Below are 17,940 nucleotides of genomic sequence, written 5' to 3' on the forward strand. Positions count from 1 at the left end.
CGATGGCTGAGGTTGGATCTTTTTTTTTTTTTTTAATTGTACAGTTTTATTTCCTCCAAGGAAAAACATCAAATTCCTTTAAGTAAGAAACTTCCAAGGACAAAAACATTTCAAAAAAAAAAATCCTTTAAAATGATGACATCACTTCCTGCCAGTCTTGGAGCGCAGCTGACGCTTGATGATCATGTGATCACTTTGCTTTTCGTCGCCATCTGCCACTGCGCACGTCTGAACACACAAACAGCGACAGTGTCCAAACACACGCGCGCGCGCGCACACACACACACACACACACACTGACCGTGCGCGGCGAGATGATGAACGGAGCGGCTGCTTCCTTCCCATAAAGTTTCCTCCGTCCTCTCTTGGCTTTGGCTGCCATGGAGACAGAGCCAACGTTAGCTGACCGGACAAAAAAAAAAAAAAAAAAAAAAAGACAGCAAGCGCCCCCTGCCGACCGCGACCCGAAACGTCGGCTTTCCTCACCTGCGCCTCTCGGGACTGACGGCGACGCCTCCTGAACAACAACAACAACAACAAGGAGAAGATTCACCAAGAGAGGAAAAAGAAAGACGCAAAAGGAGTCTTTCTGTCATTCTCCCAGTCAGGAAATGACCAATGGCGCTGCTCATCTCACCTGCGTGACGTTTCCAACGTTTGTCCGCTTGTCGTCGCTGGACGACAAGCCCTAAATGCATCCTCACGTCAAGGTTGGATTGCAAAAAGCTTCTCAGATAAAAGTCCCGTTTCCCACCTGCACTTGGCAGCTTTTCCTTTTCCTCGCCCCACTTTTTCCTTCCACTTGGACGGCGCTCAAAGGGGACGCTCGCAGTTGAGCGCACGCCGTCGTCACGGTGACCTGCGGGCGCACTTCCTGTCCCCTGCGCATTTCCTCCTCCTCCTCCGGCGCCGCCTTCTCCACGCGCCCCCCGCCGTCCCGCAGTCGCACCTGGCCACGCTCCAGTTCTGACGGCCGGAAAAAGGGGCATCGGCAGTTATCGGGCGAGCGTCGGGTAGACGCCGACGCGTGCTCGTCCTCACCTCGTCTGAGGGCGTCCGTCTGTCTCTTGTGCTCCTCCACCAGCGCCTCCTTCTCACGCACCACACGCTCGAGTTCTGAGGCGCAAACGTGATTTGCGCATCATTTGATCAATGAGCCCAAAGACATGGACCATTCATTTGAGTCTTTGAATTATTGGCAATTTTCCATCCAAAGATGATCACCGTTTCTTTCCCATTTGTCGTCCCAAACGAAGTTTGATGATGTTTTGTTTTTTTTCTCTTCCTGAATTCGCCTTTTCCATGAAAATGGAAACGAATGCTCCTTGGTGTCCAAAGAGGGCTGTTTTTTTGTATAACAAATGAGCCCATATCGTGATGTGCATAAATTACGAGGCTCTCTCTGGCGATGCCGCATGCGTCACGATTTTGTTGTCGTGTGGCATTCAGGCTGTTATTACCAGTAAACGAGCGAATATGTATGCAAACATTACACGTCTTTACTGCTAAGAGCTGATTAAAGACGAGAGTGTCATGGCTTCCCTGAGTACTTGAGTTCGTTAATCCACTTGTAGACTTGTTAGTGTCACATAAAGAAATGTATTTCAGTGGCTCTGTCAAGAAGCACTGCTTTGACTGGGAATGACAAAATATGGGAAATCATTTGCAATCTTTTCCAAAGGTGTGTGACTGCTTCAGCATGGGAGACATTGACCCAAACCAAACCCCCCAAAATGAGTTTCCCCTATATCAATCAAATTGATTGAATTGAAAGTGCCCCCCCCCAGTCACTCACCTTCTTGTCGCTGGAGGTCGTCATTCATTTTTTTCTCCAGTGCCGAACGCTGACACTCGAGCTCCGCCCTCAGCTGCGCGATTTGGCGGCAGTATTCTGCTTTCTGATTGGCCAATTGCTCAGCGAGCTTCTCACACTCCCGGTCGCTGCAGAAATACAAGGGAGTCAGCAACTAGTCATGAAAACCTCCAACGCTTCGCTTTCCTGATGCAAATGGAAATGGTTTTGCCCCCAACTGTCTCAGGACAATATTCGACTACTACCTCCCTCGGGCACGACGTACTGCGATGCCCCGACCGTCAAATGGCGCTCGCCCGTCAAAGAATATTCACAGGCCCGACGCTGAGAAAAGTTCAAGTTGACTAACTTTACACGCGTGCACTGCTGCTCTACGATTCCAATTCATATCAAACAGGTTTACTCTCTTTTTATTTTGTATTTAAGTTTCATATAGTGAGAATAAGCAGAGGATGGATGATTTAAAAAAAAAAAAAAAAAAAAAAAAGGATGCATACGGAGAAATTGTAGCTCAACTCGAGATGTCAAAACATTGTTCAATTTGAAATGCTAACCAATATCCGTGCATCTTTTCTTGCATCACTTCCTGGATGACTTTGGATTTGCGGGCGGACCTCTCTGCGGCGGCCAGCAATTCCCCTCGCAGGTCGGTCACGTCGGCGCCGTCGTCCTCCTGAGTCAAACAGTCGCCGGTCAAAGCGATAATTCCCCCCCCCCCCCCCACCACCACCACCTTTATACACACACACACGTCTACACGCTCGTCAATCAACAGTAACCTGGGCTTCCGGTGCGTCGGCATTCGGGCGGGCCTCGGCGGCGACGGCGCCGCACTCCACCTCCTGTTGCAACTCGAGCTCTACGGAGCTCACCTGCCGACGGTTGCGCGTTTGCGCCAGAAAGAAAAGAAAAGGAGGGAGTGAGAGGAGAAGACAACACACAGAAGGAGAAACAAGGAAAGACAGGCAGCGGGAGGGCAAGAACAACAAAAAGAGGAAAAAGAAAACGTGAGCTAGCAGAAGAACAACAGAAACTAGGAAAAGGGCAGTAAGAGAGAGCAAGACACAAAGCAAGAGAAAAACAACAAAAAGGACTGAAAAAACAGGAAGAAAGAAAACAAGCAAAAAGAGAAGGAAGACAAAGGAAGGAATATTCAAAAAGCCAGGAGACAAAAGAATGCCTTTTTTTGATTCCACCTGCGAGAGTTTGTTGATGAGAACTTCCTTGTCTTGTGCCAGTTGACGAGTTTCCCGCAGCCGCGCTGGACACGCCCTTTCCTTCTCTAGGCCGAGGGAAGAGGAAGTGACATCACCAGCGTGAGGCTGTCAAATGCTCTCGGCGCACCTACCGGTCAGCCGGCGCACTTCTTCTGTCAGCCTGGCGATGGCGCCGTCCTTCTCCGCGTTGTCCGCCCGGAGCCTGCCCATCTGGTCGCCTTCTTCCGGGCGGGCGGGCGTCAAAGTGTCCTTTGCGCTCGTCCGTCGTCCTTCCTCCTCTTTGTCGTCGCCGCGCCGCTGCCCGTGCGCCGTACGGTCAGCCTGTTCGCTCGGCGGAGGAAAGGATTGAAGAAAATGGAAAAAAAAGGAACAAAAGAAAGAAGGCAAGATGCAAAATAGACAAAACAAAACTGGGAAAGAACCAAACAGGGAAAGCCAAGAAAAGTCAGCGTCCGGAGCAGCGAGGGGGCGGGGCTCGCCGCCGTCCGATGCTTCCGATCGACAGATGACAAAGGAGAAAGCCGTCACCTGATTGGCCAGCAGCAGTTGTCGCTGCGCGCTCTGAGCGTCGGCTCGGATCTTCTTCAGGTCTTCGCTGACCGTGCGGATGATTCCCTCCACAAGGTCCGCCTCCTCCTCTCCCTGCACGTCCAATCGGTTAGAAGCCACGTCGCGCACGCGCACGCAGGAAGGCGCGCACGCACCTTGGCGGGCTGCAGGCCGGCAGTCTTGATAAGGAGGTTCTTCTGGATCTCCAGCCTGGCCTCGGCCCGCTCCTCCAGGATCTGGCGTTCCCGCTCCAGATGCTCGCTGGACAAAAGACAAAGCGTCAGCTGAGGAACACGCGTGCGTGCGGGTGAGCGATCGGTCACCTGTAGTCTTGCTCCATCTTGTTAAAGATTTGCATGAACTCCCCGAAGACTTCTTCTCGGATTTTGGCCTCCACAACCGAACGGTACGCCACCTCCCTATCCGACTGACACACACACACACACACACGGGCGGGGGTCAAGGGAGGTGTCCATTTGGTCACGAGCAGAAGTCAAGGTTTGCCCAAAAGGCGCGTCGGTGCGCTCGTCTTGCCCCCTCCAACTTGCGGACCTCCGAGATCAGGGGTGGGCAAACTTTTGGCCTCAAAATTTCATAGGCGCATCATGTCACAACCAGATGCTTACGTATGAAAAATAAACAGAGTGTTAAGATTTTCATTTTGTTTCACTTAGAAAGGGCAACTATTTTGTTTTGTTGATCTTTATTTATCTTTGCCAGCGCATCAAAGTCCGGTGTTAGTTTTGTTGTGGCAAGTGACGGGAATACTATTTAAACCAGTATTAAAAAACAAAAACAAAAAAAAAAGAGGCATTATTTTAAATCCGCTCATGACTTGGTAATGTACGCCATACAAGTTACATCAACGTGAACCAACAACTTAAATATGAGTGTGAAATCAGCAACTAAGTGCAGAATTGAAATGACAAGAATGGCCAGTTAGTAGCAAGCACAATATTCCCAGTACACTTCTTTAAAGTGACGCATAGATGATGAACACACATTTGCAATTTTGATGTGAAGCGCAAGAAAAAGTCACAAGATTATGCAAGTGTTTAACTCGCAACGCTGTTCCGTTGGAGAGCTTACTTTGCTGACATCAGCCGTATCTGAGAAATCAGCGCGGGGCATACCGGTGTCCCGTGCAATCGAGCGTTTGGAACGGCACAATACACGTCGCATACGCCCACGTACAGTACATCACGTAATTGTCGACAAAAATCACTATGAAATGAGAGAGGATTGAGCATCAGATTGTCAAAATAGGATACGCTGTTGGATACACTGGATTTCTCCTTGAAAGAGCCTGTGCTGCCGTGTTAAAAAAAAATAAAAAAATAAACTAAAAGACGTTAGGCTGTGGTTGCCTTAGAGCAGCAGTCGGCAACCCGCGGCTCCGGAGCCTCATGCGGCTCTTTCATCCTTATAATGCGGCTCTGATTGGCTTGGGAAAAATAAATTACTAAAAAAATTTTTTTTGTATTTAATTGAAGTGCGTTTTATTTGTGTTAGTTTTTATATTATTTTAGTTCTAAATTTGAAGATTGTGATCTTGAAATATTAAAATATTAATGAAATTATTTGATATTATTTTTTCGTCGCTCAAAATAGACGTCACACTGCGGAAGCGGGTATACCCGCTGAAACGCCGTCTATTTGGAGCGACTTTCAAGCCCGGCAAAGCCAATGGAGAAACATGCTGCGGTAAAGTAGTAGAAGTTTTTTTTTTTCTTCTTCATTTTAGATGTGCGGCTCCCAGTGTTTTCTTTTCCGTGGAAACCGGGTTCAAATGGCTCTTTCGGTGTCAAAGGTCGCCGACCGCTGCCTCAGAGGGCTCAAGGTTACACAAAATAACCGACGTCTTTCAATATCTATGTGTTTCTACTCAAAACAAATTTTACGCAGGCGACTTTTTGTGCTCGACTGCGCAGATTTGCGAGTGCGATGGTGCGTACGCGCCCGTCAAATCGCAGCGACCGTTGTAGACCCGGCCAACAATTGCACTCACGCTCACAGCGACGGCGAGCGGGGAAGTGAAGCCACGCCGCCCGCGCCCAAATCGGGCCAGTGCACCACTCCAAACGTCTTTTGGAGAAAACACTTGCCACGTCGCCTACCTCGTTCTCTTTGGCGTCCTCTCCTTCTGCCAAGAGCACCGTTTCCTCCATCCCACTCTCCTCCTCCTCATCTTCATCCTCCATGACGTCCTCCAGGGTGGTCTCCCAGGCCACCGCGGAACTTTTGCGCCCGCAGGCCAACAAGTTCCCGCGCCGGTCGGCCCCGTCCACGAGGAAGGACACTTCCGTGGCCGACCTGAGGGAGGCGTCTTCCGGGCTGGTGGGCTGGGAGCTCAAAACCACCACCTGGGGGCAAACGCGAGAAAAGTGGACTGGTCGCAACAATCTGAAATAATGGGCCCGTTCAATATTTTTCGTGTGCTGAGAAAGCTGACTTCTCCCGAGTCACGACTCCAGCAACTGTGACGGGGAAGACCGGAGTCGCCGTCAGGGCGCCAACTAGTTTCCGGGCCAGTCAGACACTTGGGAACCTTGTGAAATGTTTGCCAACACCTTCTGGGCCAGAGCGGAGAACTTGAGAACGTTGAGCGTCTCGTCCACGCAGGAGGAGTTCTGGTTGATGTTCACCACCATGGACACTTTGCTGGCACCACAGAAGAAGAACTGCAGGAAGTGGGTCAGCTTGGACTCCCGGAAGGGAACGTGATGCTGGAATCTGCAACCGGGCACAAAACGCTCAAAGTTTTCCCTCATTTTGCCTGAAATTTACAAATTTCCTCTTTTTACTCTTTTACTCAAAACAGTTCAAGGTTTGATCTGTTCCTGTAAAAAAGGGAAATTTGCACAGTACAAAGACATGGGCCGCTGAATTTCCTTTTGAAAATGGAAAAATGTGACCGCCGTGTATTTGAATCATTGCTGCGGCTTTACACCAGAGGGATCTGCGATGCGGCTGCCATGTTGCATTGACACAACAGCAGAAAGCGAGATAAATGCGGTTAGAATTGAAATGAGGCTTTACATCTGGGCTTGCCAACGCCTCAATTGCAATTCGACAGTCGATCGTCGAGGCGGTTTTGATCGATCGCATAAGCACGTGCAAAAAAAAAAAAAAAAAAAAAAAAACGACATTAGCCTATCGTCTACCTTGTCGCTTGATCGCACGTGTCGAGTGACCGACGGTCGGTTTTGACCAATTTCCGACGCGCCAGTGCGCACGTGGACATAAAGACGCCTCCTATTTAGTGTCTTTCTCTTGCTTTTGCCCCCATTTCACTGCGCCGTCTCCATTTGCTCTGTCAACAAGGACTGCCCGTATTCTGAACGTGTCAAATTTGAAATCACGGAGCATCATTTTAGAAACGAGGACTTGAAGCATGGCTGTTTCAAAATGGGGAAAAATGTACTCTTACGCTTTTACAGCGTTAATCGATCACATCGTATGAAAATGACAGCTCAAAGGCCCAATAACACACACACACTCACACTCACACTCACAGGGCACGGCACGTACTTGGCGTTCTGCTTGACTCTCATGGCGTTGATGCACTTCCCGAGAGCGAGTAGCGAGCTGTTGATGTTTCCCGCCTCCTTCAGGCGCTCTCCCGTGTTACGCGTGCGCGAGCAGCGCTCCGAGCCGGCCAGGTCGCACAACGCCAGCCTGGACGCACAAACAAAGGCGATGGGTACACCAAGCGGGCGTCCGTTCGGAGGGGCCGACGGCGAGGCCGCGCTCACTCGCTGACGCCGAGGAATCTGGGAGCGGCGGAGTCGTCCGTTCGGAGGATCCTGATGGAGAAGATGCTGTGGCTGCGCAAGCAAAGACGGACGCGGGTGAGCGCGCGGCGACGGCCGGACGGGGCGCTCGGCCTCACCTCCTGCTGGACTGATGGTTGAGCTTGGTGGAGGCCGAGCTTTGGTTCTTCCTGCCGATCTTCACCACCTTGTAGGCCTCCTCTGAGCTGCTCACCTGGATCCACCTCAGGTCTGCGCAACACACCGGACTTCAGGTCTTTCTGTGCACGTGTGTCTGGATGTCTGTGAGAGTTGGATTGTTTTTGTGCGCGGGGGTCGGCCAAAGTGGGGAAAAATGAATAATGGTGATTACGGTATTTGGATTGATATTGAAGTCGGAATCAATACAGTCAACCATAATTCATTTCAAAACGACGACAATTTATTCAACTACCGAAACTCAACTTTAAGTCGAATTTAAAGGAGTGACACGTAAAACATTCGATTCAAATAATAACAATTGAAAAAGCAAGAAGTACGGCGGCTGCAGCGACTGCGGCGCCTCCGGCCGATACATTTTCGGCCAGATAAAAAGAGCACAAGTTGGCGAGAACACACCGTATGCCTGCGCCTATCGCTATACGAACTACGTGCATCCATTACGTGCACGTTATTGGAAGGGAAATCCCTCCCGTCATGTCGAGTGCAATTTTTTGCCAGCTGGTTAATCCGGTTTCTCATTGAGTTAGCTTAGCACTAAGCTTGCAATGTTTCGGAAAGAAAGCGCGTGTTCTATTTAAATAAACGATGTGTGAAATTCAAATTAAGAGTAAACCCGAGCTGCTTCGTCTCGGCAGGAACATCGAAAATTGTTGAAAGGCACGACTGTAGTTAAATCTAAGCTCTTATTATTATTGCCATGACGATCTTTTTTTTTTTTAGAATCGTGAGAAGGCGCAATTTGTAATCAGGATTACTCCCCCAGCCCTCGAATGTCCGTGTCTTCGTGTGTACGTTTCGCTTTTGACAGCGTGAGCGAGTGTGTTTGTGTGCATACGTCTACGTTGTGTTTGTGCGTGATTTCATTTGTGCGTCGGGGAACACGTTACCCCTGATGAAGGAATTTCCTTTAATGTCCTGAGAAAGACGGAGCGCCGTCCTCTTCACTTGTCCACCAGCGACCTGAACACACCATCGCGTGATGCCATCAGCCAATTGGGGAACTGACATTTACATGGAGTGTTCGCGTTACCTGCTCCAGAAGGTCATGAATGTTGTCGTTGTAAATCTCGCAAAAGGAAACCCAAACAGAGAAGCGAACGTCGCCGGCCACGTCCAGAATGAAGCGGTCGCTCTCAGAAAGGCTGCAGTCGGAGCTGAGAGACGAGGCTGACGCGGGCGCCCGCGTCAACGCGGGCACCGTTAGCCGACGTAAGGAGAAAACGGCCCGTATGAAAACATACGTCAACGATAAAAAGAAGTTACCGTCAAGAGAAGTTGATCTGGCAGTCGCATTGTTGTCAATCTGTGAAAAGAAACAAACGCACAAGTGAACATGCAACCGTTTACTTGGATAAAAATGAAACACGAGGAACGTGAAAGCGGCGGCGTCCTCAGGTGCAGACAAAACTCGTCCGTCCGGAGCCTCAAACGCAAACAACCGAGTGCTGCACCATCAAAAGCGCCTTCCCACCGATGCGGACAATTGTGTTCTGCAAATAAGTGTCGTTTAACAATTGCTTCTTTATGGGTCTGCTGACTTTGTGCTTGACCTCAAACTGACGTTCATTCTTTCTGTTAGGGTCTCGCATGTGAGAAAATTCACGTTGGTGTTTTCCATTGACGAGATTTAGATTTCATGTTTTCAGAAAGTCTATTGAATTTTTTTGTTGTTGTTGTTGTTCAAATTTCTTTTAGGGACTTTGTGTTCACACTGACAAGTGCAAACATAGTAATGCTGATGTGAAAAGTTCAACAGTTTTATCACTGGCGACAATTCAGCGCGGGCGGGCGACCTCTCTGACAGTCCTCAGCAGACTCGTCTTTCCGGCGCTCTCCGCCCTCTGCTGCTTCGGAGTCAGTCGGACGAAGTCCCGACAGCGGTGAGGTTTCAGATCGCAACCCGCGCACAGACGACCTTCCGTGCTGTTGAAGATCACCCGCAGACAGCGCGGCAGCAGGCCGCTGTCGTGGTCCGGACCTGAAAATGAGAACATGCAGCGAGACGGCCAGTCAGACACGCGGGCGGACGGACGGACGGACGGACACGGGCTCAGCCTGGTTGTGTTCTTACCAAGGAAGGTGAAGGTTTTCCCGGCGTTGGTGACACCGTAAGTGAACAGCAGGCAGTTTTGTCCATGCAGAACGTCTCGCACCAAACCATGAACAGACCCCTCAAACACTTTCCTCTGACTGGCGTCTGGTCCAAACACCTAACAGGAAGTGACATCATCTCAGAGCTCAAAATGGATATCAGAGAGAATGCGCGTGGGCGCGTCTTTACCTGGGTGAAGGTGAACCTCTGAGCAGTCTGAGGGACCTTGTCAGCCTGCCTGCTCCTGGGTACTTTGAGGACCACGGTGTGAGGACCCTCGACGGCCACGCAGTCCTGAGCGTATTTGGGAGTCGCGTCATTACGAACTTTGACCCCTGGACGGCTACGCCGTACGCGTTACCTGCGACTCTCCGCTCTCTGCTCCCGTGAGCGGTCGAATTCTCAGGTAGACCTGCAGGTTCCCAGACCGGCTCTGAACTTCTTCCTGAGGACGAGGACACACGTCGATGGCCGTCACGGAGAGTCGAGTGCCCTCAAACCGGCTTTTGCTTTTTCGCGGTGCCACCACACAAATGAACAAGCACCCAGTTGAGAGACACTGCATCCATGTCCTCACTTTTATATCCACTATTACAATGTTTACTGCTCATGTGCAGTATTACGCCTATGCCGTTGTGAGGCACGAGGACGCGCTGCAGGGTAGGACGCATGCCCGCGTCATGACGACTTTCATGTTTGCCTTCTTCCGAGGTGTCAGCAGTTTTTTATGCTTTAGTTCCGTGTGGCTCTCCCGATTGGCCAAATACGCTCATTTTCCCAACTGCAACAACTTAATGGCCTACACCCAAAACAGAATAACTTCACCAAAGTCAAATTTTGTATGGATGGATGGATAGAACGAGCTTGGCTAATGGTGAGGGGACGTGGACCGGTTGTTCCAGACCTGAATGATCCCAGTTTTAGCATGGTGAACAACCTTCTTGCTGGCCTTTCATTTAGAGTTAGACAAGAACTTTTCATTGAGCTTCTGTTTGTTTTTGCCAACGATGATGAAAGCGATCCTGACCTGCTTGGGCAGAGCGGAGAATTCCTCCAGCAGGTTTCGCTTGATGTCGTTCACCTCCACCGGGCCGATCCTCACCGGCTTCCCGGCTAAACAAGACTCCATCATCTTGTTCGAATCATAAAAGACACAAATACAGACGACTAAGATCATTGAAATTCTGTTACTATGACCAACGACTGTTGTCATTTCAAATAGGCAATGTCTTCAAGTAACGTGAGCAGCATACGAAAAGTGAGTTTGGTAGCAAGACCGCTACATAAAGTGCGAAATATTGGCGATTCAGTCCTTCAACCATGTGAAGCATTTTTGCGAGTCCTCTCTGTAAGAAGTGCCATTACGACACGTATCGATCAAAATAATGGTGCCAACGTTGCTGCTGTTAGCACAGCCAGAGCTAGCCGACTGACGAAGGACGTGCCCCGTTAGTGTTTAACGTGTCTGAAGAAAATGTTTGGACGGATTTTCAGATATGGACGTTTATGACGTATGCGCTGCATGTGTGCTTGTTGTCCAAAAACTCAACTCACTGTGGAAAATACTTGAATGCGCAAATGTCTCCGCAGTTGGTTCACTCTCCGCGCTACAACTTTTAAACTGGAAAAAAACAACCAATCCATGAACACTCGATTGGTGACGTCACACAGCGCGACGTAACATCAACAAAAATAGAATTGCCCTTTAGTGTCTTACTTTTTAGGAGAATTGATTCAGACACGCAAATTAATTTTATAGCTGTATTTTTTTTATTTGTTTTGCTACAAACAAAAACCTTAGATCGTGTTTTGACGGAAACATACGGGCGCACATACGTCGCGTCGAAAAGACGTCACGACACTGGCCAACAGGCGGAAGAAGTTTGAAGCGGATTTGTGGATTAGATTACAACAACGCCGCCGACATTAGAAGTATAAAACCGACGGACCCTTAAACCCTTTCGGTTGTCGTTTAACATCAAAACCCTCGACGACGTTGCGTCAGAAAGTGCTCAAACGCGGGAAAAGGACGCCATTTGTGAGACGCTGCTCCACAGTTTCCTAGACAACGGTGAGCGAGCAGGCCGATCCGGGATCAGTCGTCGGCATCATGTTTGTTGTACTCGATTGTTTACGTGCTGGGGGGGTCGTTGTCAGGCCTGCCCTTCCTTCTGTTGTCCCTCTTTTCATGCTGAGGAGGGGCATTGAGCCCGCAAGACCACCGTGAGGATCTCTTCAATGCAAAAGGCGCAGCAGAGTTTGAGTTGAAACGTGACAAGTGCCCACCGTCTTTGGAATTTTCATAAAAAAAAAAAAAAAAAAAACACGCGAAGAGCACTTCAAACGCCTCTAAAATAACTCATAAATAAGTACATCGGGAAATGATTGATTGACGACTCCGTGACCGTATTCTGTTGCCCTTCTCGCCAATATAGCTCAATTTGCGCAATTTCATTTGTGTTTCAGGGCAAGTGACGCTTTTTGAAATGTTCCCGGTCATTTGGACGCGAACTGCGCCCCGAACGATCTTATTGTCGGCCGCTCAGAGGTCATCCCTGAGTAGCAGACCAAATGAAATTGTCAAGGAGTCATGTTGAGAAATAATCAACTTTATGCGGTTTTAACTCTACTTTTGACCACATTTTTTGGGCTGATATAAAACATCCCCTAATTAGGATTTTTTTTTTTTTCCAACACAAAAAAGAAAACAAAAAAACAGCAGCACAGCTGGAGTCAGGATTCAAACCAGCAACCCTCAGGTGACCGGAAGACCCGTTCGGCCCTGCTCTGTACTCGCACGATTGAGTAATTGCGCCGCCGCCGTGTACTGTAACTCAGATGAGCCCAGGGTGAGCGTTAAGGCTGCACTCTCATCGCATTCACATCTGATTTTCATCCACATACGAACAAAAAAAAAAATGGAGTGTTCACATTAACGTGTCAAAACCGGATCCATGCTACTCGCAGCTATGCGACAACTTCATTATTCCCGAGTGGGCTCTCGTTTTACGGTTGGAGGTGTCACAAACGTAAAAGATATTATAGCGTCTGCGTTTGGTGAGAAAGTCGTGTTTCTCTGCGGCCCCGACCCACTTTGTCCTGCTGAGGCGCTCCCAACGGCTGTCGGCAATATGGAGATTCGCGCTCGGGTCCGAGAGTTCCGCACGTCACGTGACCGCCACGCGCGTGTTGTTGCCCCGCAGCGCCTCGTCATGAACGGGGAAGACGGCAAGTGGCTGGACGCCCACTACGACCCGGTGGCGGGCCTGCGCACCTTCACTTCCTGCGTGGCGCTGGCCGACCTGAGCGGCGACGGGGACGGCCGGCTGGTGGCGGCCGACCTGGGCGGCGCCGGACCGGCGGCCATGAAACTGAAGGTGTACCGCGGGACGGCGCTGACCAGCGAGAGCGTCCTGCTGGACCTTCCGTGCGGCCTGGTCTCCTTCTTCATGGACCTGCACGAGCCGCGCGTTCCCGCCGTGGCCGTGGCGTCCGGGCCTTGCGTCTACGTCTACAAGAACCTCAGGCCCTACTTCAAGTTCACGCTGCCCGGGTTGGACGTCAACACGCTTGAGCAGGTGTGCGGGGACCAAAGTCTGGGCCCCAATCTGTAGCACTTGCCATTCCCAACTCCGAAAATTGGATGGATTAAATCATTTCGTTTCATTTATAAATGTCATCAATCACAAACCAACATCATGTTTCGGATCGAATAATAATGACATTTTGACTTATTATGCATAAAACAATGGAAGAAAAAATGGTCGCCTTTAACTTCAAATTGTCCCAACTGCTGAGAATTTTGCCTCGCAACCTTCATGAAAGCGGAGCGATTCGATGAAGACAAACATTTTACTTAGGGGTGATATTCCGACAGAAATAGCGTTCTGTTTTTGAGCAAAGGGATGGAAATTTTAAAAGCTTTTGTCCCCCCCGATTCGTCGCTGAATGAACAAAATAGTCGATCGATGAAGTGATTCTGTTGCAAGCGCACGTCTGTTCCGTGATTGGTTAATTTTTTGACGGCCGCTGTGTTGTCGTGTACTTTATCTGTATGAAGCACATGGGGTTGAATTTTTGGATGTATGAAAAGTGCGAGACAAATAAAACATGACTTGGTTGGTCAGGACGTGTGGCAGCAGGCCAGGGAGGGGCACATTGACCCCGCCGCCCTCAAGGAGATGCTGGACAGCGTCAGGAAGAAGGCCGACGTGCCGTTATCCGGCCACTCCCTCCGCTTCCTGTCTCTGGACGCCGAGCACCAGGAAGACTTTGTCCGGCTGCACAAACAGCGAGCGATCAAGCGACAGGTTTGGACGGACGCACGCACGCGACGTGCAGCCGCGCACGGGGCCCGACGTTGTCTTTGTGGTCCTCAGACCGTCATCACGTGCGTGGCCACCCTGAAGAAAAGCACGGCGGACGACGACGGCGTCAGCTGCCTGCTGATCGGCACGGAGAGCGGCCATCTTTACGTGCTCGACCCGGAGGCCTTCGTCATCCTCGCAAAGGTCACCGCACGCTTTTTTTAACGTCAGCGCGGGGAGACTCGTGAAAGGAGTACAGGACATGCCTCCATTCATTATCTGAACCGCTCATCCTCATGAGGGTCGCGGGAGAGCCGCGGCCTATCCCAGCTAGGGTAGTGGGGGGTGCCCCCTCATCTGGTCGCCAGCCAATCTGCCCCTCCTCACAGTTTGCCTGGGCGGGCTTTGCACGTTGTTCCCGTGACTGCGTTGCTTTTCTCCGGGTACTCCGGTTTCCTCCCGCATCCCCAAAATGCGCATTCATTCGTTGGAGATTCTAAATCACCCTTCGGTTTGTTTGTGCCCTGCGATTGGCCGGCAACCGCCCTGCTGCCCGAAGATTGCCGGGGTAGGCTCCGGCAGTCCTGCCACCCTCGTGAGGATTAGCGGCTCAGAACACGGATGGATATTTCAGCAGTGTCATGCTACAATGGCTTCCAATCATGCTCAATCTACTAATCTAGTTGTAGTGTTTCCACGGGGCGGGCGTTGGCGCGAAGACCAATTGTGGTTAGTGGGCAGGAGGCGGCAGCAAAATTCAACAAAGTCGTAGCGGAAACCTCGGTGGGAGCGGAAGGGATGCTCTCGGCAGCTCTGTGGCCCATTTTGGCTCAGGAACGGGCTCATCCCCCTCTCGTGAGGTATTTTGAGGCGGGACTTGGGGGTCAAAGGTTGCAATCTGAGCGTCGCGTCCGGCCGCAGATGGCGCTGCCGGCCGCGCCCACCGCGATGGACGTGACGGGCCAGTTCGACGTGGAGTTCCGGATCACGGCGGCGTGTCGGAACGGGAACGTCTACATCCTGCGCAGGTCAGCCTCCGGGTGGGGACGGCTTTGCCGGTCCTGGCGCCTTTTGACCCTTTTTCCGTCTGCTCACAGGGACTCGGACAAAGCCAAGTATTGCGTGGAGCTGTCGTCGCACCCCGTCGGCCTGGTGAGAGTCGGCAAGAACGTGGTGGTGGGAACCGTGGACCAGAACCTGGAGGGATTCACGCAGAAGGTACCGCCTCACTTGGCCAGAGGGACTCGAGACGGCTCGGCAGATTTCAGGCCGGGGCTGTACGAACCATTTTCCTCCGAGGAGCACGTTCCCAAAAAAAACAAGATGGATGCAAAGGCTAAGTCTTAATTTATCAAAGACGCTAAAGCGAATCCATCAAGCTGTTATTGTTGAGTTGTTCCAAAAAAAAAAAAAAATGATACAACGACGACAAAAAGACTTAGCACGCCTGCTTGCAAGCGTGTTTTTTGTGGGTAAAAAAAAAAGAAAGAAAAGAAACCAAGATAAATCATATCAAAGCCTTTTCCACCACTGTGACGTGTAACTTGGATCACGCAATGAAAAAAAAAAAGAAAAGAAGAGTATATCTTTTAGAAGTACAAATAACTGAAATCATGTGGTGGCACAAGTGCGCACACCCTCATTGGGTGTATGCAGACCATACCCAAACGTGAGCGCACGCAGACTTCCTGTGGATGCTACGCTAACGAGCGTGACTACGAGAAGCCGAAATTGCTCGACAACACATTGCCAACGCCTTCAAACTAACGTTAGAACACGTGTCTATCATTTATTGATCCAACGCTGGTATGCTAACACAAACAAAAAGCCTAAATGTTGTCGTTTTTGTCATCTCAAGAAAGACACATCATAGTTTGTTGGCGTGTAGAAAATCTGCAACCGCCTCATTAGTGCGACTAATAGCGGTGGACCGAGGGGGCAATCGCATCCACGGGGGCTGCCTCTGGCGCAACCCCTCCCTTTTCAACATCCACACTTTGGATTCTGCTGCCCCCTTCAAAAAAAAAAAAAAAAAAAAGTGTAGCAGGCCATGACAAACGTCTTTTGTGGTTGTCGCAGGCGTTTCAAAAAGTGCAAACGGAACCCCGGTCTGTAGTTTGGACAGCCCTGCTTTAGGGAGTTTAAAGACTTGATTTACTGGTCTGAGGAAGTGACAAATCTAGAGACCGGACAGGATCTTGACTCTTTAAAGGTCTCGAGGACTAACGACCGTCTGACTGGTGTTTACAAATGTGATAATCTCCTGTGACTGGTCCAGGGTAAGAAGCTGTGGAAAGTGGTCCTCCCGGCCCCCATCTGCACCATGGCCACCATGGACCTCTCTGCTCGAGGCTTCCAGGGGGTTCTGGTGGGTCTGGCCAACTGCGAGGTCCATCTGTATCGTGACAAGAATCTGGTGAGCACCATCAAGACTCCGGACGCGGTGAGCGCCATCTGCTTCGGCCGCTACGGGCGCGAGGACGGGACCCTCGTCATGACCATGAAGGGCGGCGGCCTGATGGTGAAAATCCTCAAGAGGACGGCAGAGTTCCGAGAGCGGGACAGCGCTCCAGGACCTCCGGCCGCCCAGAGCGTGCGCCTCAATGTGCCCAAGAAGACCAAACTGTACGTGGACCAGACCCTGAGGGAGCGCGAGAACGGCCCCGCCATGCACCGCGCCTTTCAGATGGACCTGGTCCGACTGCGACTGGCGGCGGCCCAGGCCTACGCCAAGGCCCTGGAGTCCAGTCTGACCCCCGTGTCGTCCGGTCCCGGGCGGTCGCTTAAGATGAACGCGGTGGTCCAAGGTCTGGGCCCGTCCTTCAAGCTCACACTCAACGTGCAGAACACGGCGGCGTGCCGGCCGGTCCTCAAGCTGGCAGTCAGCTTCGTGTATGACGGCGACTTGTACAGGGTGAGAAACCCGTTCATGAAGATCCCAATGCTGGTGCCCGGACTGGTCTACCCGGTCCAGACCCTGGTAGAGTGCACCAGCGACAAAGGCATCTCTGACGTGATTAAAGTTTTCGTGCTGCACGAGGAGCAGAGGGCGCCGCTGCTCACCGCGCACATCAACATGCCCGTCAGCGAGGGAAGCAACTGAGATGCTTAGCGTAGCTTAGCGTAGCATAGCTTAGCTTTCAAGGCAGGACGGCAGCAGAAAGACTTTGTGCAGTGAGGGAGGCGACACCGTGACTTTGAAAAAAAATCAGACGTTGGCACGGATCTCTTCTTTTCAAGAAATGTTTCTTTTTTTTTGGAAAGAATGCAGACCAAAGCAAGTGCAACATAAATCACCAAACATAGTTTGATGTGAGAGGCTCATTTAGAAGCTGCTGGAAGTTGCACTTCCACCTCAAGTCCTGATTTTCCAAAACGTAGCTTTCAAAGAAAAGCTCGTTTGGAATGCACATGCAACGTGATGGGAGCCCGTGGCCCACTTTAGGGCTCTCGATCCGCCAGTTGAGAATCTCCCATTTAGATCACGCCATTCTTTACAACGGGTCAGGGTTAAGGGTCGGCTGAGAGAGGTTGGGGTTAAACCCCTTTCGCCGTTTGTGCATTCAATCTTTGGTCAGGTAGTCCCTTGTTTCCCAACTTGCATTGATCGATCCAACGCGTCTATTTTACTGGAGGAAAATCTCACGGCACACCACCCCACAAGAAAAAAAAAAAAAAAATGACGCAGCGCTAAAGAACGATGTGAAATGTTGGCCTGCTGCATGAATGGAACGCTGCTCCGATTCCTTTGGGGGAACGACAACGGCTGAATATGCGGATTCATCGCATATTCCGCCACGGAGTGGAAGAACATCTCGTTATTTGACGTTGCTGAACAAAGACAAAAACATCAACTGGAATCAATAAAGGATCATTTTCGGACCGATGAAATGAAATGGGAGCGATCTGCTGTGGTGAATGAATGTGTCTCTCCACAGGGTGGCGCTGTGCTTCGGGCGAGAGGCGAGGAAGGCGCTGAACTGGTCGC

At 50.7% G+C, this 17,940-nt stretch overlaps 2 protein-coding genes across 4 annotated transcripts; one reads left to right on the forward strand and one right to left on the reverse strand.

The window, feature by feature from the left end:
* Positions 1-7: 7 nt before the first annotated feature.
* On the reverse strand, positions 8-11,281 carry LOC133495340 (kinesin-like protein KIF20B). 2 transcript variants are annotated; one of them, XM_061809851.1, is made up of 28 exons: positions 11,200-11,281; positions 10,673-10,777; positions 10,007-10,090; positions 9,835-9,939; positions 9,625-9,763; positions 9,347-9,531; positions 8,817-8,856; positions 8,584-8,720; positions 8,441-8,513; positions 7,472-7,583; positions 7,335-7,406; positions 7,111-7,257; positions 6,150-6,312; positions 5,697-5,942; positions 3,903-4,006; positions 3,735-3,840; positions 3,559-3,672; positions 3,162-3,351; positions 3,010-3,095; positions 2,593-2,685; positions 2,368-2,486; positions 1,796-1,941; positions 1,042-1,116; positions 755-966; positions 638-688; positions 487-517; positions 302-375; positions 8-228 (listed from the first exon to the last, which is right to left on the reverse strand). In XM_061809851.1, the coding sequence occupies exons 2-28, from the start codon at positions 10,775-10,777 to the stop codon at positions 142-144; spliced, it is 3,096 nt and encodes a 1,031-aa protein (XP_061665835.1). In that variant the 5' UTR covers positions 11,200-11,281; the 3' UTR covers positions 8-141. The 2 variants fall into 2 exon arrangements, with proteins under 2 accessions (XP_061665835.1, XP_061665836.1); XM_061809852.1 differs by having other exon boundaries at positions 10,673-10,788; positions 11,199-11,275.
* Positions 11,282-11,496: 215 nt separating this feature from the next.
* On the forward strand, positions 11,497-17,865 carry bbs1 (Bardet-Biedl syndrome 1). Of its 2 annotated transcripts, XM_061811199.1 has the most exons (8): positions 11,497-11,716; positions 11,803-11,868; positions 12,849-13,223; positions 13,773-13,955; positions 14,025-14,156; positions 14,874-14,980; positions 15,050-15,170; positions 16,231-17,865. In XM_061811199.1, the coding sequence occupies exons 3-8, from the start codon at positions 12,858-12,860 to the stop codon at positions 17,053-17,055; spliced, it is 1,734 nt and encodes a 577-aa protein (XP_061667183.1). In that variant the 5' UTR covers positions 11,497-11,716; positions 11,803-11,868; positions 12,849-12,857; the 3' UTR covers positions 17,056-17,865. The 2 variants fall into 2 exon arrangements, with proteins under 2 accessions (XP_061667183.1, XP_061667182.1); XM_061811198.1 differs by lacking the exon at positions 11,803-11,868.
* The last annotated feature ends 75 nt before the right edge of the window (positions 17,866-17,940 follow it).

The sequence above is a fragment of the Syngnathoides biaculeatus genome, chromosome 22 (assembly GCF_019802595.1).
Source record: "Syngnathoides biaculeatus isolate LvHL_M chromosome 22, ASM1980259v1, whole genome shotgun sequence".
In the NCBI taxonomy this organism is placed as follows: Eukaryota; Metazoa; Chordata; class Actinopteri; order Syngnathiformes; family Syngnathidae; genus Syngnathoides; species Syngnathoides biaculeatus.

Bases quoted from the DNA above. Each gene is read 5' to 3' on its own strand.
- LOC133495340 (XM_061809851.1), bottom strand. From the start codon at position 10,777: ATGATGGAGTCTTGTTTAGCCGGGAAGCCGGTGAGGATCGGCCCGGTG. The intron at 2,487-2,592 runs GTTACTGTTGAT...TGTTTGACTCAG, and splicing joins CCGACGCACCGGAAGCCCAG to GAGGACGACGGCGCCGACGT. The intron at 376-486 runs GTGAGGAAAGCC...TCTCCATGGCAG, and splicing joins GTCAGTCCCGAGAGGCGCAG to CCAAAGCCAAGAGAGGACGG.
- bbs1 (XM_061811199.1), top strand. From the start codon at position 12,858: ATGAACGGGGAAGACGGCAAGTGGCTGGACGCCCACTACGACCCGGTG. The intron at 13,224-13,772 runs GTGTGCGGGGAC...TTGGTTGGTCAG, and splicing joins ACGTCAACACGCTTGAGCAG to GACGTGTGGCAGCAGGCCAG. The intron at 13,956-14,024 runs GTTTGGACGGAC...TGTGGTCCTCAG, and splicing joins AGCGAGCGATCAAGCGACAG to ACCGTCATCACGTGCGTGGC.